The sequence below is a fragment of the Desmodus rotundus genome, chromosome 2 (assembly GCF_022682495.2).
Source record: "Desmodus rotundus isolate HL8 chromosome 2, HLdesRot8A.1, whole genome shotgun sequence".
Classification (NCBI taxonomy): Eukaryota; Metazoa; Chordata; class Mammalia; order Chiroptera; family Phyllostomidae; genus Desmodus; species Desmodus rotundus.
In genome coordinates this window covers 184,859,202-184,873,052 of record NC_071388.1, presented here as the reverse complement: position 1 = coordinate 184,873,052, position 13,851 = coordinate 184,859,202, and the positions used below count along the sequence as shown (strand labels likewise).

The window sequence follows — 13,851 nt, the reverse complement described above, 5'->3', positions numbered from 1 at the left end:
TCAGCAAAGAATAAGCATCCTGGAACCAGACAACACATGTAAAGATATGGATTAATGAGGTCCTAGGTAACTTTTCAAAAGGATCAGGAGTATGTTAAATTACCTAATGAGCTAAACTGTACTACTTACTTATCATCAACATGAATGGATCAGCTAATATCAGAAACGCACAGAGCAAGTAGCTTTTACAACATAACCATGGTCAACACATTCACACCTCCACCATGCAAGGCTGAGTGAGGAGGAGCAAGCAGAATTCCAGTCCTCACTCACGCCCTTGGCCGGAGGCCACAGTGCATGGGGTAAGTACACAACCTATATTAAAGCCCTAGGTTCAGGAAAGTGTCCATCCCTGAAATGCAGGTAATGGAAAAAATAATACATATTTAAACCATGCATGTAACTCCTAGAGAACCTTAAAGCAATCAATCTTTTTTAAATAAGAAAGAAACTAAGTCAATAGCATCTGAGCAACAGATGAGAATTAAAGCAAAATCTGTTGGCTAATGGTAACAGCTTTTGTGTTCTTTGTTGTTGAAAATGTACACGTAGCAGAAGCTCCAATATGCTCGCAAACTCAGATGCAAAAGGCTATGGAAAACACTTGCTATTTTTACACCAGAGATACAATCAAACACCACCTTTCAGATCTTAGTTTTGCTAAAATAGTAGAAGGGAACAAGTCCTGAGTTGCTAGATGTCTAAAGGATCTAGGAGGCCCTGTGATTTCTACGAAAGGAAAACAGAGTGTATATTTAACAACAAAAAAGCACGAACCTGCGAATCAAATAATCTGAAATAAAATACAAAGTTAAGGCTTAATTTAACAATATTCTAGAAAATGGGGAGCTCTAACAGTTTTTTATATTTATAGACTACTCTAGTTAAACCTTTATAGTATTTTTTACACCTTAAAGAGGATTTTTCCTTGTAAATTATAATACTAAGACATTATAAAAGTAGTTATAATTATGATATAATTATATTAGTTTTCTACTGATGCTGTAAAAAAATACCACAGCCTTAGTGGCTTCAACAATAGAAATGGGCTGAAGTTAAGGGGTTGGCAGGCTTGCGTTCCTTTCCGGAGGCTCTCCAGAGAGAATTCATGCCCTTGATCTTTCCACCTTCTAGTGGATGCCCACATTCCTTGGCTCACGACCTCCTCCCTCAGTCTCAAAGCCAGCAAGTATATACACGTATATAGCATTTCCCTATACCTTTCCTTAAAATCGCATCTTCCTTTTCTACTTTTAAGGTCACTTGTGATTACATCTGGGGAAAATCCAGGACAATCACTGTATCTATGGTCAGCTGATCAGCAACCTCAATTCTCTTTTGCCGTTCAGCAGAACATATGCACAGGTACCGGGGACTGAACATGTGTATCTTTAGGTGACCATTATTCTGCTTACCACACTAATTAACATTAACAGAATGTTTATTACTTGCCAGTCACTATTCTAAACACATTATATGTAAGTAAACAAATAACATTTTCATAATAACAGTGGATTCTATTATGATTCCTATTTTTCAGATAAGAAGACTGAGGCACGAAGAGATTAAATAACTTCCTCAACGTTACTTAGAAAGTAGAAGAGCCACAGCTGTAGAAGGGCCGTGCTTGCCTCTGCCCTGGAGAATTCTGAAGATGCCAGGCTGGCTGGGGCATCCCTGTGGCAGGGGAAGGAGGAAAGGAGCAGTGGGAACAGGCTGTACTTCTATCATTTGGAGGTGCACAAGATCATAATTCTAGTGAGCCAAATAGATGCTCTAGAGGGAAGTCAGGCTACAGCCATCTCGAACTTAAGTCTAGTAACCAGGGAAAGGAGACTCCATGCTGTACCATCTGAGATCAGAAGGTCCCAGGAAGTCAGTGAGGAAATGAAACTCCTATATCAGTGATTGGTGCAATACGGGGCCCCTGAAAAGTTCACAATAGTGGCCCACGAAAGGGCACCCGACAGCCCAATAATACCAGATACAACTGGTTAAACTCTGTTTTAATAGTGCCCTTCCCTTCCCCCTGGTTGCAGAGACTGAGAAACAGGAGAAGGAGTGATCTTGACCCCAAACCGCAGGTTGTTTTCTGATTGGACCCTGATGAGCCATGCCTAGTTAGCGGAGGGATCACACAGGAAGTCTCATCTCTCGTCCCCACCATGTCAGGAGGGCAGGTGTGCTAGCCCCATTCTGCAAGTGGAGAACGTAAGGCTCAGGGAAGCTATGTGTGTGAAGCCCAGTAGCTGCTGTGTGGAGGGCTGCAAGTTCAGACCAGGGCCATATGACTCCAGACCCAGTGACATCTCCACTGGACTACAGAGCCTCTGTCGGTGACAGCTAATGCACCCATAGGCCTGGCCATACACACACCCAGTATCATGGGGGTGCGGCAGGAGTGTGCTTCATTTACACAGTTTAGTACTCGCGTTTAATTTACCCACACAACACTTAGGTACCAAGGGCTCTAGGAATTGCCCGTGTCTCTACCAAGCACTGGCTTTTCTTGAACAATTGATACACAACAGCTTCCTGTCATCACCACGAGTTTCAGAGCCACCCAAGAAGTCTCATTCTGCCTCTGCAGAAAAGGAGCAAGCACATTCTCTGTTTAAATTTTTATGTATTTAGCCTAAGAGAAGCAAAAGCTTGCATTTGTTTTGAGTGCACACAAATGAATGATTTTACCAGGAGAAACAAACAAAGAAATAAACAACAAAACCAGCTTAGCCTTCAAAGCGAGCCCGTACCTCAACATGGCACCAAATCCCTTCCTCTTTATTTTCCTTTCTGGGTCTTCATTTTCCTCTTTCTGCTTTTTCTCCTTGACTTTCATTTTGCCCTTTTCCTTCTTCTTCTCCTTCTCTTTCGGTTTTTTGGCTTTCCTGGCTTTATTTTCCATGTCTTCTAGCTCAGAGTTCCCCTGAGGGGCGGAGTCACAATTCAGAGCTCCTTGGCCAGAGTGCGAGCTCCTGTCAGACAGTCCGTCTGTACAGAGAAATAAACCAATACTCGCGGTCAGGGGCACTTATGTTTGTATATCGAAAAAGGTAAATGTAAAATACAGAAAAATGAATAACAGTACTCTGGAGTTCTACTCTTCCATGTGGCTACTTGTGCCCTTTGAAGAGTCCACTGCCTAAATCTGGTGACTTCAAGCACCATTGGGCGTGAGGAGCAGGAGACAACTGGTTGCCTAGCTGGGAGCCTGAAAGGTTTGATACGCAGTACAACAGTAATCTCTCTGAAAGCCAGCTTGTTAACCTTGATCAGCTCAGACAAGCGCACACGCGGGGTGGGAAACACGCGGCGTGAGTTATTTCCAGGAGAGGTTTCTGAGTACAAAAATAACCCGACTGCTTCCACCCAATTAATGCAGTCAGTCCTCGGGTTGATGCTGCTTCTAATGACTCCAATAAGAATGTCAAGAAATGCATACTTAGTGCTCCCACCCCGAGGGTAAATGACAGTTGGTCCTTGTAGGAAAGTGAAAGAGAACATTTCTTTAGCGTTTGCACTGTAAAATAAATTGCATATTGCCTTATCCAATTCCATGTTCGTTAAGCCAAAGGGCAAAACATATCAGGAAAATGAATTACTTTTAATATCAAAAATATAATTGGGACCCTTAAATCATTTTTCTCCGTAGTTAAGCACACATTCTTGCCTGTGATTCGTGAATAATAACGAGATGAAGAAACAATTTAAGGAAGCATGTCGCCCTACCAGCTTCTAATTCTTCGGGTCCATCGTAAGACTTGTCAATGGCTGCTCGGAAGCTTTCGTTGCAGCCGCGGCCGCGGACCATGTGCAGCCGGGGCCTGTGGAAGGGAAGTTCATTCTTTCTGACCTCGGCAACCGCTGTCTGCAGGCTCTCCAAGGAACTGGACTTTTTCAAACCCAGAGTTGGCCCGAAATCTTTGCTTGGAGATTCTGGAAGAGAAAGGGCAAAATGTCACCTTTTCCCTATTGAGGCAGTGTGGTGTCCTGGAAGGGTTTGTTGTTCCAAAAACATTTCTGATTGGGCGGCTCACAAAACAGGGTGTTAAATGGGTGGCAGTTGAGGATGAAGCCAAGCTTTGACACTTTTTGTGACTTCAAGCAAGTGGTTTGGCTTCTTGGAGCCTTAGTTTCCTTTTGTATAAAGTTGCAGTAAGATTTAAAATCATATCATATGTATAAATAAATACGTGTGTGCATACATATATATGTGCACACACACACTAATTTGAATGTTCACAGCAGTCTACTGAGCTTACGTGTAAGAGTGTGTACATGACATGCATGTGTTCACCCATACTCCCCCCCCCACAGAGCACCCAATATAAGTGCTTTTCTCCCAGCACCCCCCCTCAGGTACCCCAGACATTGTAACTTTTACTATTTTCATCACTGTTTTTATAATTATTAAGAACCATACTATGCACAGAAATCAAAACATTGATGCAATTTCAATTATTGTGATTAAAAACTTTACCTCACTCTGGTGGCTATTCATGTATGGCTAATGTAATTTATTTTATCTATAGATAAATAAAGCAAAGCAAGAAGGAAAACAACTTTTCTGTGTCAGTGCTTATCACTATAAATTATTTCTCATTGGGTATCTACAAAAGGGGCAACTTTTATATAACATAATATTCCAAAAAGATAAAAGCAAAACCTAAATAAGTTTTAATCATTTGTGTTCTGATACATAATATTTTTCACTTGTACTGTTTGTCTTGCCCTGTCCCTGCCAGCTTTCACCCAGGCCTTGGCCTTGACCTCCATTCACCCACAGCCAGGCTCCCAGTTGTCCGTAACAGGATCAAGCTATAGAAATACCAGCAGCACAGGCTTACTTTAAAGATGGAAGGAATTCTATCAGGGCTCTTGTCCACCAGAGCCAAGGCTCACAATCCTCTCCAGTTACGAAGGAGATTATTGTTATGGTGCAGCTACATTTGCATTACTGGAATTACACTACTTTGTAGTTTTTCAGTAGATATACATTGAGTGCATATTAAGGGGTAAGTATGTAAGTACCTGCACTTCAATGCCCAGCATCCAGAAGGGCTCACTAAACAGCATTATCTTTTTTTACTATGATCGCTATTTCTGCTCTGCTCCTGCTCTCACCATTAACACCCCCACTAATTGCTTAGCACAGTGCTAGATAATACAAAGAGTACAAAAGAAGTTCAGCAAAGATGAAATGCCTATATAAACACCCATAACATTCAGTAACAATACGTACTTTTTATATGTTCTGTATATACTAATAGTCAAAATAATGACAATAATGCTGACAGCTGACAATGCTTAGTCCTAAGTCTTTTTTTTTTTAAGATTTTATTTATTTACAGAGAGAGGGGAAGGGAGGGAGCATGAGGAAGAGAAACATCATTGTGTGGTCGCCTTCTCATGTGCCCCCAACCAGGGACCCAGCCTGCAACCCAGGCATGTGTCCTGATGGGAATCGAACTGGCGACCCTTTGGTGTGCAGGTCAGCACTCACCATAGCCCTTACAGTTGTGCTACTGCACTACCGTTAGTCCCTAGATGAGGAAACTGAGGTACAGAGCAGTGAAATACCTGGTCCAAAATGACACACTTCATAAGCATCAGAACTGGGGACTGTCCTGAGACAGGCGACCTTCGACTTTTCTGCTCCGCACTGCCTAAAGTGGCACCTTGTCTCTGCTCTCTACTTGATATGGTCAAGCTACTTAAGCGAGAATACAGATTGCTCATCTCTAAAATCAGAGCTTTAGTTTAGATTAGCCCCGAGCCTAGTCAAGCAGGCAAACTGCAAAAATTGGATTTTTGTTTACAGTTGAATCATTAACTTACAACAGGAGGCAATTTCGCCCTTCGAACAACACGCACGATGGCAACACACACTGCCTTTTAGAGAGTGGCTGTGTATCTCCCGTAAACGCCACAGAGATGTGACTAAGCAAAAACAAAATTATAAGCAATTTCAGGGATATATTTCAGTACCACTTGCAAGTCATAAATACAGAGGATACATTTAAATCCAGAAAGGGAGATCTTTCTTATATTCCCAGGAAGGATGGTAAGTAGAAGAAACAGAAATCGAATAAGATCATTTCTGACACAAACAAAAAGCAACACAGAGGCTCGGGGCACTGAAGCAACAGTAAAAGCTTTGGAGTTTACAGAAGATATTTTACACCGACAAGCCCTAGGGAGGTCTGGTGTGAAGTTTGGTGAAAACGTGAAGATGAAAAGCATCTGAGAAAGCCTCATTCTTCTGTCCACAATAGGAGCCATCTTTTATTTCTTAATTGCCATCCAGGAGATTATATTAGAAACCAAACTGTAAGTATTCACATCAACCTTCAGCAATGAATTCCAGGGAACATGAAAGTGAATAAATCATCCAAGATATACGGCATGTTATCTAAAAGGAGTTCCTCTGAAGCTTAGCAAGAAGTTATATTTGAGAACGAGCAAATACAGTGTTACTCATTCTAAGCAAACTGGATTCTTCAGGATTAATAGAGCCAGCAAGAAATTCACTTTGCATAAAGAGAAGTCACAAATTAGAAGCATCAACTGATGTTCACCAAAATGACAACCTAGCTCTCTTGGATGTAATGAATAGTACCTGGTAAAACTAAAAGCAAAAAGAGTGGTTGAGTCCTGGGTAGTAATGTGGACTCAGGGGTTTTCAGGCTTGAAAAAAAAGTTTGCATTTATTCCTAGGGAGTAAACAGGATGTGGCATTGGGAGAGCGACTGATGGGAGAGAGAAGAATCCAAAGTCTTTACAAAAGCTTACAGGTGCACTGACCTAACTGAACCGAGTCTCCAACTGAAAGGGGACTCTGCCATGGACCTTGATCAGGGCTCACGTTTCCTTTATGTGTCAGAAAGCTTCTGACCAAAGGTCAAGGTTACTGGGAGAGATTGTTATGTCAATTGATGGGCATCAGCACTAAATGCCACCAGAACACTTGGAATAAACTACCAGCCACGTAAAGATTTTATGATGTACAATAAATTGTCACATTCAATCCCTCTTATCTGCTCCAACCCACACCAGTTCTAGCTTGGGTTCACATTGCATTGGGAATCCTGTGGCTTTTAAAATGTGAACATTCACTGTCTATTTTTAGCCTATTTACCCAAATCATATTTTTTTCAAGGCTCCCACTAAAAGTAAAGGTCTCTTTGAAGGGATAATAAAAAATAATTAATCAAAATCAAAACCTCAGTCATTCTATCCCATTGAAGTCATCCTAAAATATGATCACTCCTCACATTTTCATCTGCAGCTGGTACGATATTGGCTGTGGCTGAGTTTAAGTAATTGTCTGAGAGAGAGATCTATGAATACCACGTGTTATCAGTCACGGGGTGGCCTTCGTCCAAATGTGAGCCCTTACGTGTCCCACTTGGAGCCACTGCAGAGCTCTACTCTGAGTGTGATGTTCAGTGAGTTCCAGGCCAGCTTAGGTTAGCTGCAAATGCCAAGGAACAAATCTTTTTCCAACATTCAGCAACAAGACTTTATTTTTTAATTTGTGACTTCTATGTCAGTGCCTACATTCTCTCAGATCCTGATAAACTCATCTTGCCATCAGAAATATGAACTTGACATAACAAACTTCTCATGATAAATGATAAAACAGTTATCAAGGGGCTAGAAGAGGGATCTCACATGTTGAAAATTAGTCTGAAGGTGGTATAATGAAAATATTCTTCAAGTTCCGTGTGCCAAGTGTTCCCTTAAAATAAAGGCCTCATAAAGAAATACCATTGTAGTCATTTTTAAAAAGATGTTACACCACTTTCAAAGATTCTTTTATTCTTTTATTCTTTTACCTGGTCCCAGAAGCCTTCCTTACACAGAATACAGGGAAATGTCACGGTCATGTCTTCTGGCCCCACCAGTCCTCAGACACATTCACCGCTTCATGCCATCCAGGGAAATACAGTGTTACGAAGAGAATTAAAGATTTAAAGGAGTCGCACCCCTAATTTTCCCATGGACATAAACCAGGTGAACAGAGGGGAGTATGGAGCTACTGTGTAGGTGGAGAGGGGCCACCTACATGAAAAACAGATTCTTTTTTTTTAAATTGCTGTTGAAGTACAGTTGTCTCCCAGACAGATTCTTAAGACACCAAAACACCATCGTACGAGCCGTCCAGCTAGCAAGTCCATTCCACAGACGGTGACACAGACGGCCTTCCAGGAGGGCCTTGTGGGTGTGAGCCTCAGTTTCTCAGACCCAGCCTGGGATTCCTGCCCGTGCCTTCAGGCTGAGAACTACTGTTGGTTCCCTACAAGCAGGCGATTAGGGTAACAGAGGAAACAGTCCACAAGGTGGTTAATAGTGAGTTATTACAAGGAGAGGCTGTGGAAAATCCCAGCATGCCCTACTCTGCTACTTAACAAGTTACTAAGCACTCTGAGCCTCCTATGCTGTAAAATGAGGATAAGACGAGGGTGGAAGAGTGCCTGGCACACAGTATGTGCTCACAGACAGCGGTGATGATCATTATTACTGTTATCTCCAACCATTAGAACAAGTGAAGGCCCAGCACAACGCGTGGGTTCAATCGACCAGTGCATTCTTAAATACAACCATTTCTTCTGCAAAACGCTGAAAAGGGCTTCGTACAGAAATACTATCCTTTTTTTTCCTTTTAATTTAAAAGGTGACCTGAGTTTTTTGCAAATAACTCTGTACACTTTTCTTTTGAAATAAGGTGTATATATCCACCTGTTCATCAGATACAGGGTCCATTCATGGGAAATTTAATAACGGGGCCTTGGCTGCCCTTTCCTTTAGGCTATAATCGTTTAATTAGTCAGAGATTTCATTGGCAATGTCTGAACTTCCCATTTGAGCACTCAAACCTCACATTAAAAGGATGCCTTAATCCAGGAGACCAGTAATTGGATCTTCCATTATTGATGACATTGCTTCCAATACGTTCTTATTAAAACATAAGAAATTATTTTGGGGAAGGTATTCACTTTCAGATACATGGCAAGTTTTTCTCCCAGCTCAACTTTAATAATGAACAAATATTTACGATAAATTAACAATTAATAATGTATGTGTTAATCTGCACATTTCAATAACATCAATGGTCCTCAAGGCACTTAGTGAAGATTAATTAAGCGAGAGCCCCTCCCTCTAAAACAAAGGGATTGTGCCCTGTTGTAAACTGGGGATCAAAATAATTACAATGCTGCCCAGGGTCACAGCAGGGAACTTGAAAAGGCCAGGAATTTGTCAAGATAGCTTGCTTTCATTATCATTTTGGCCTTTCTGTATCATGAGCAATGAACTTGGGCAAATAGAACAGAAATGCTTTACTTGCTTCATGGGGAGTTAAAATGTGAAATTAATAGCCTTAAAACTCTTTGAATGAAAAATTATTATAAATTCCAAGTAGGAAGTCACAACATCATTTTATTTTTCAACGTATCTCACTTTGTATTTTTATTTTAGATTACACTTACTGAACATTTTGTATATTTAATTTTTTTAGTAGTTTCCCTTGAGGCAAAATGTCTTATGTGCATTAATAGATATCATTGCAAATCCATTTGCCTAGAAAAAAAGTTCCCCATAAAATCCAAATGTATAATTTCCCAAATTGTGTTATCTGTGCTGTGTCCATAATGGGACTAATTACTTTCTTGCCTATCTCAGTATTCCAAATATTGATCATCATTCCAAGCTTATCACAGTGCCCCATTTCCTATTCATTACTATCGGGCATAATGTAATCTGGCTGGTACATTATCTGCTGTCATTTGGGTCTCAGCTCTTTTTCGGGCAATTTCTAAGTTCTCTAGGAGCAGAGTTTTTTTCTCTTAAGTCTCTATAAATCCCAAGGTCTTTTATTATTTCCTGAAATTCATGTCAAAATGTTCAATAATGAACTTCTCATTAAGATTCATGTATTTGCATAATCTCTCCTACTCTGTCTTCAAACATTATCTGTTTAAAAGTGAAAATATCTAGAGAAAATAGGGTAAGACGAAGTGAACAAATACAACTAATGCTTTGATTGTGTGGATGGTCATGGCCTCCAGGGGGTTTTAAATCTTTGCCAAGAGTTGCTATACATTTTCATTTTCTTTACTAAGGACTCCTTCTATTATAAACTGAAAGTCAAATTCTTATGCCATATTTTGATTTCTTTCCTGGACTCAAATTATGTTCAACGAAATTAAAAAATAGTGATTACACGAAAAATATTTTTGTAACACTTTACTTTTTATTCTCTCTTTTATGGATAAGAAAAATGGTTCAATTTCATGGGTAAATTATTTTTTAAAAAGTATATAAACATATCTCTAAGGCAGATTCTGTTAAGGCAAATGAAGAACTCAGACAAATTCATTCCCAGTAGACTGGTTTGTTTTAATCTTTTGTTCTTCCTCTACCTGCCTTACTAGGAAAACTCTACTAGATTAAAAACACACAAACAAACAAACAAAAAACCCACTCAAAATTGTCATTCGAGACAATAATGAATTAAAAAATTAGATAAACAGCATTGGTCTCTGAAGGGAAATGTGGGTTACTTAAACATAACAAAACACCTAACTACTTTCATTGTTTAACTGGAAATAAAGACTCATTTTGAGAGCCAAACAAACTAAGGTGGCAAGCGTTTCTACCTATGAAATAGGGTCAAGAAGATGGGTAAATGCCACCTACCACGTTCTTCGTCTTGCTGATCTTTGCATCCTCAGCACAGAGCTATAAATACATATTTGTTGTAGAAATATATGAGGGTGAAAGTGAAGGGTAGTTAGAGGCCGTGGCTGCCCCTTGGCTCCAGTGCTGTGAGGGTGAATGAAGTTTTCCCTGGAGACTGCCACAGCGGGGGGGCCCCCCCCCCTCCAGCAATTGCTTCACTTCCTCAAAGGCTACACACATCTTCCCGTTCTTTGTTAGTACAACCCTTAGGCTCTTTTGGGCCACTTTCAAGGATTGAATCATTTCTACCCTACCTCTAACTATTCATGCATCTTCTCTATGTTTTGGTCTCTCTTTTAATAATAGTCATTCCTTTCTCTCAACTTCTCTCTTCATGGTATCAACCTTGTCTGCCATTCCACCCCCTCATATGCACTTGAAGTCACCTTGTTTTTAGGCACTGCCAAGAACACCTTTATTTTCCAGCTCCTCCTTGAATATTTGGTAACAGGCATTTCACTGTGGACAGAGACTGTCTCAGTGATACCCACCCCCCTTTCCTTTTTACCATTTACTTCTTGTATGACTTGCTTCACATTTTCTTCTGCTTCTGATTGTTGAATGGTTTATGTGTTATGTGAGTTGCATATTACAATACTCTCAAAATAAAGTATAATATACAGAACTCTAATAAATTTCTTAGAAAACTATTAGCGTAGCTAAAAGGTCAAGCTGATTTCTTGGGCGGTATCCACATGAAGATATTTTTACATAGTGTATAAACTGAGTGTATTTTTTAGGATCAAACATAATTTTTGTATTTTTTGCTTTACTACTTTATCTCCTTTTTATAGCTGACTATACTAAAAACAACTGCAAATTCTCAATTACTGAGTTATTTACAGAACAGAGATAAAGTGAGGTTTTTCAGTTTCATGTTAATATAAATAATGGTCTCTTTACAGATACACTTTAAGCAAGATTTCAATCTAATGAATGACAAGCCAAAATCAAGTCAGCTATCATTGAATGTTTACGGAGCATTTTTTATTGCTCAGAACTGTGAGTAGTCCTAAGAGGAACAGAAGACAAGTGTAATTAGTAACTAACATTCCCTTGCTGTTTTATAATTTACAAAGTTCTTTCCTGTACAAAATGAGATCACACCATACACAACTGATCTCCCAAATTCGCTTGTACATGCACGTCCAGAGAGAGCTACAAAGGCAGAGAAGGAGGGAGGAGGGGTAGGATAAAATAAGTTAAGCAATGAGAGCAATTTCACTCACCATTTCACTCAATCAGAGTATGTTCTAGAGTGAATGTGTGTCTAGGAGAGCAGGAGTTTGGAGAAATGAACTGTTTTCCATGAGTCTCTGCTTTTTTTTTTTTTTTAAATCCCTGGGTTACATTTTATTATTTATCATTGAGATATCACTGACACAAAATAGTGTGTAAGTTTAAGGTATACAATGTGACGATTTGATACATGTCTATATTGTGAAATCGTTACCACAATAAGGTTAGTTACCACCTCCATTACCTCACGTAATTGTGCGTGTGTGTGTGTGTGTGTGTGTGGTCTACTCTCTTACTGCCTTTCAAGTGTGTAGCACAGTATTGCTACTATACGCACCATGCTGCACCTTAGAACTTACTCATCTCATAACTGTGACCTACGTCTCCCCATTATCCACATCTCTCAGCTCCTCGTAAACACCATTCTCTTCTGGGCGTTCAGTTGCTTTTGATATTACATATAAGTGAGATCATACCATATTTGTCTTTCTCTGTATGACGTACCTCACTTAGCATAATGTTCTCGAGATCCAGGCATGTTGTCACAAAGGGTGGAATTTTCATCTATTTAGTGAGGGTGGATCACATTTTCTTCACCCATTCGTCCACCAGTGCACACTTGGTAGTTTCCACACCTTGGTTATTGTGAGTATGGGTGTGATAAACATGGAAATACAGACATCTTTTCAAAATCGTGATTTCACTTCCTTTGGGCATCTATCCACAAATGGAACTGCTGGATCACATGATAGTTCTTCCTTTAAATCTTTTGAGGGACCTCCATAGTGTTTTCCCCAGTGGCTGCACCAATTAACATTCCCACCAACAGGGTGTGAGGGTTCCCTTTTCTCCACATCCTAACCACCACTTATTAAGCCTTGTGTTTTTTTATATAAATAATAATCATTCAAATAGGTGTGAGTAATGGTCTCGGCTTGATGTTCTTGCCGTTAGCATCTTATCACAGGGATGTGACTCTTGTGTTTCAAATTTAGATCTTTCATGTGTCCCCACCCTTAATCACAAGCCAATCAGTTAATCTGATGCTTGAATTAAGATAAAGCTATCTTGTGGGAAGAATTTTGTATTCTCTACTTTAAGGTGCACTTAGGGGGTTCCAAACTGTATTTTGTGATTTCCCACCCCCTGATGACTTGAACTACATTCCCGAGAGGCAGTGCTTTAGTGAAATACTGTATCTATGTAAATCTCAGCACAATCACTGGTCTCTGCTCTCTTCCAACTCCTCTCTCCAATGCCCTGAATTTACACACACACACACACACACACACACAATGTGTTGGCCTGTTGCTTTGGCAAAGCTACACAGGAGTGACATGAGGCTTTCTGGTCTGGACAATCCTTGAGCTAAAGGTCTCCCAGATTCCTTTGATGCCTCGGAAATAAAAGATAAGGCATCTATTTTCCTCCAGAATCCTATAGTCCACGAGCGAAGCCCAGATGAGCACACATGAAGTCATAACACCAGAGAATGTAGAGCAGTCCCCTGACATTTGTGACGTATCCTGTGAGGGCAGTAAGCTCCCCAAGTTTTAGAAAATAGAAATGTATGACTTCTAGCTTTCTCTGGAGATGTGTTTCCAATGGGCTCTACGTTATCTCTTTACTCCACCGATTAACTGTTTGGGTCCATGTCCCAGGCCCATCCCTGCACTGTGTCAACTTATTTCTTTGTGCCTCAGTGTCTTCATCTGTAACACAGATGATAATAGCATCTCCCCATAGAGCTGTTCAGAAGATTATCTGGTATAGAGCTTAAATGTGGTACCTGACACACAGTAGGTATTCATTCAGTAGTGGCTCATGCCATATGTCTTCTATTGTGGGCAATGCTCATGCTCACTATAA

General features: G+C 40.2%; 1 protein-coding gene across 2 annotated transcripts in view; it reads right to left on the bottom strand.

Annotated features, from left to right (window-relative positions):
• PARD3B (par-3 family cell polarity regulator beta) overlaps nucleotides 1-13,851 on the bottom strand; it is a 959,988-nt gene that overhangs the window by 274,855 nt on the left and 671,282 nt on the right. For both annotated transcript variants that reach the window (XM_024564159.3, XM_053918986.1), the window contains 2 exons: nucleotides 3,730-3,936; nucleotides 2,754-2,991 (listed from right to left, as the gene is read on the bottom strand). In XM_024564159.3, the coding sequence (XP_024419927.2) occupies nucleotides 2,754-2,991; nucleotides 3,730-3,936 (445 nt within the window). The remainder of the gene's footprint in view (nucleotides 1-2,753; nucleotides 2,992-3,729; nucleotides 3,937-13,851) is intronic.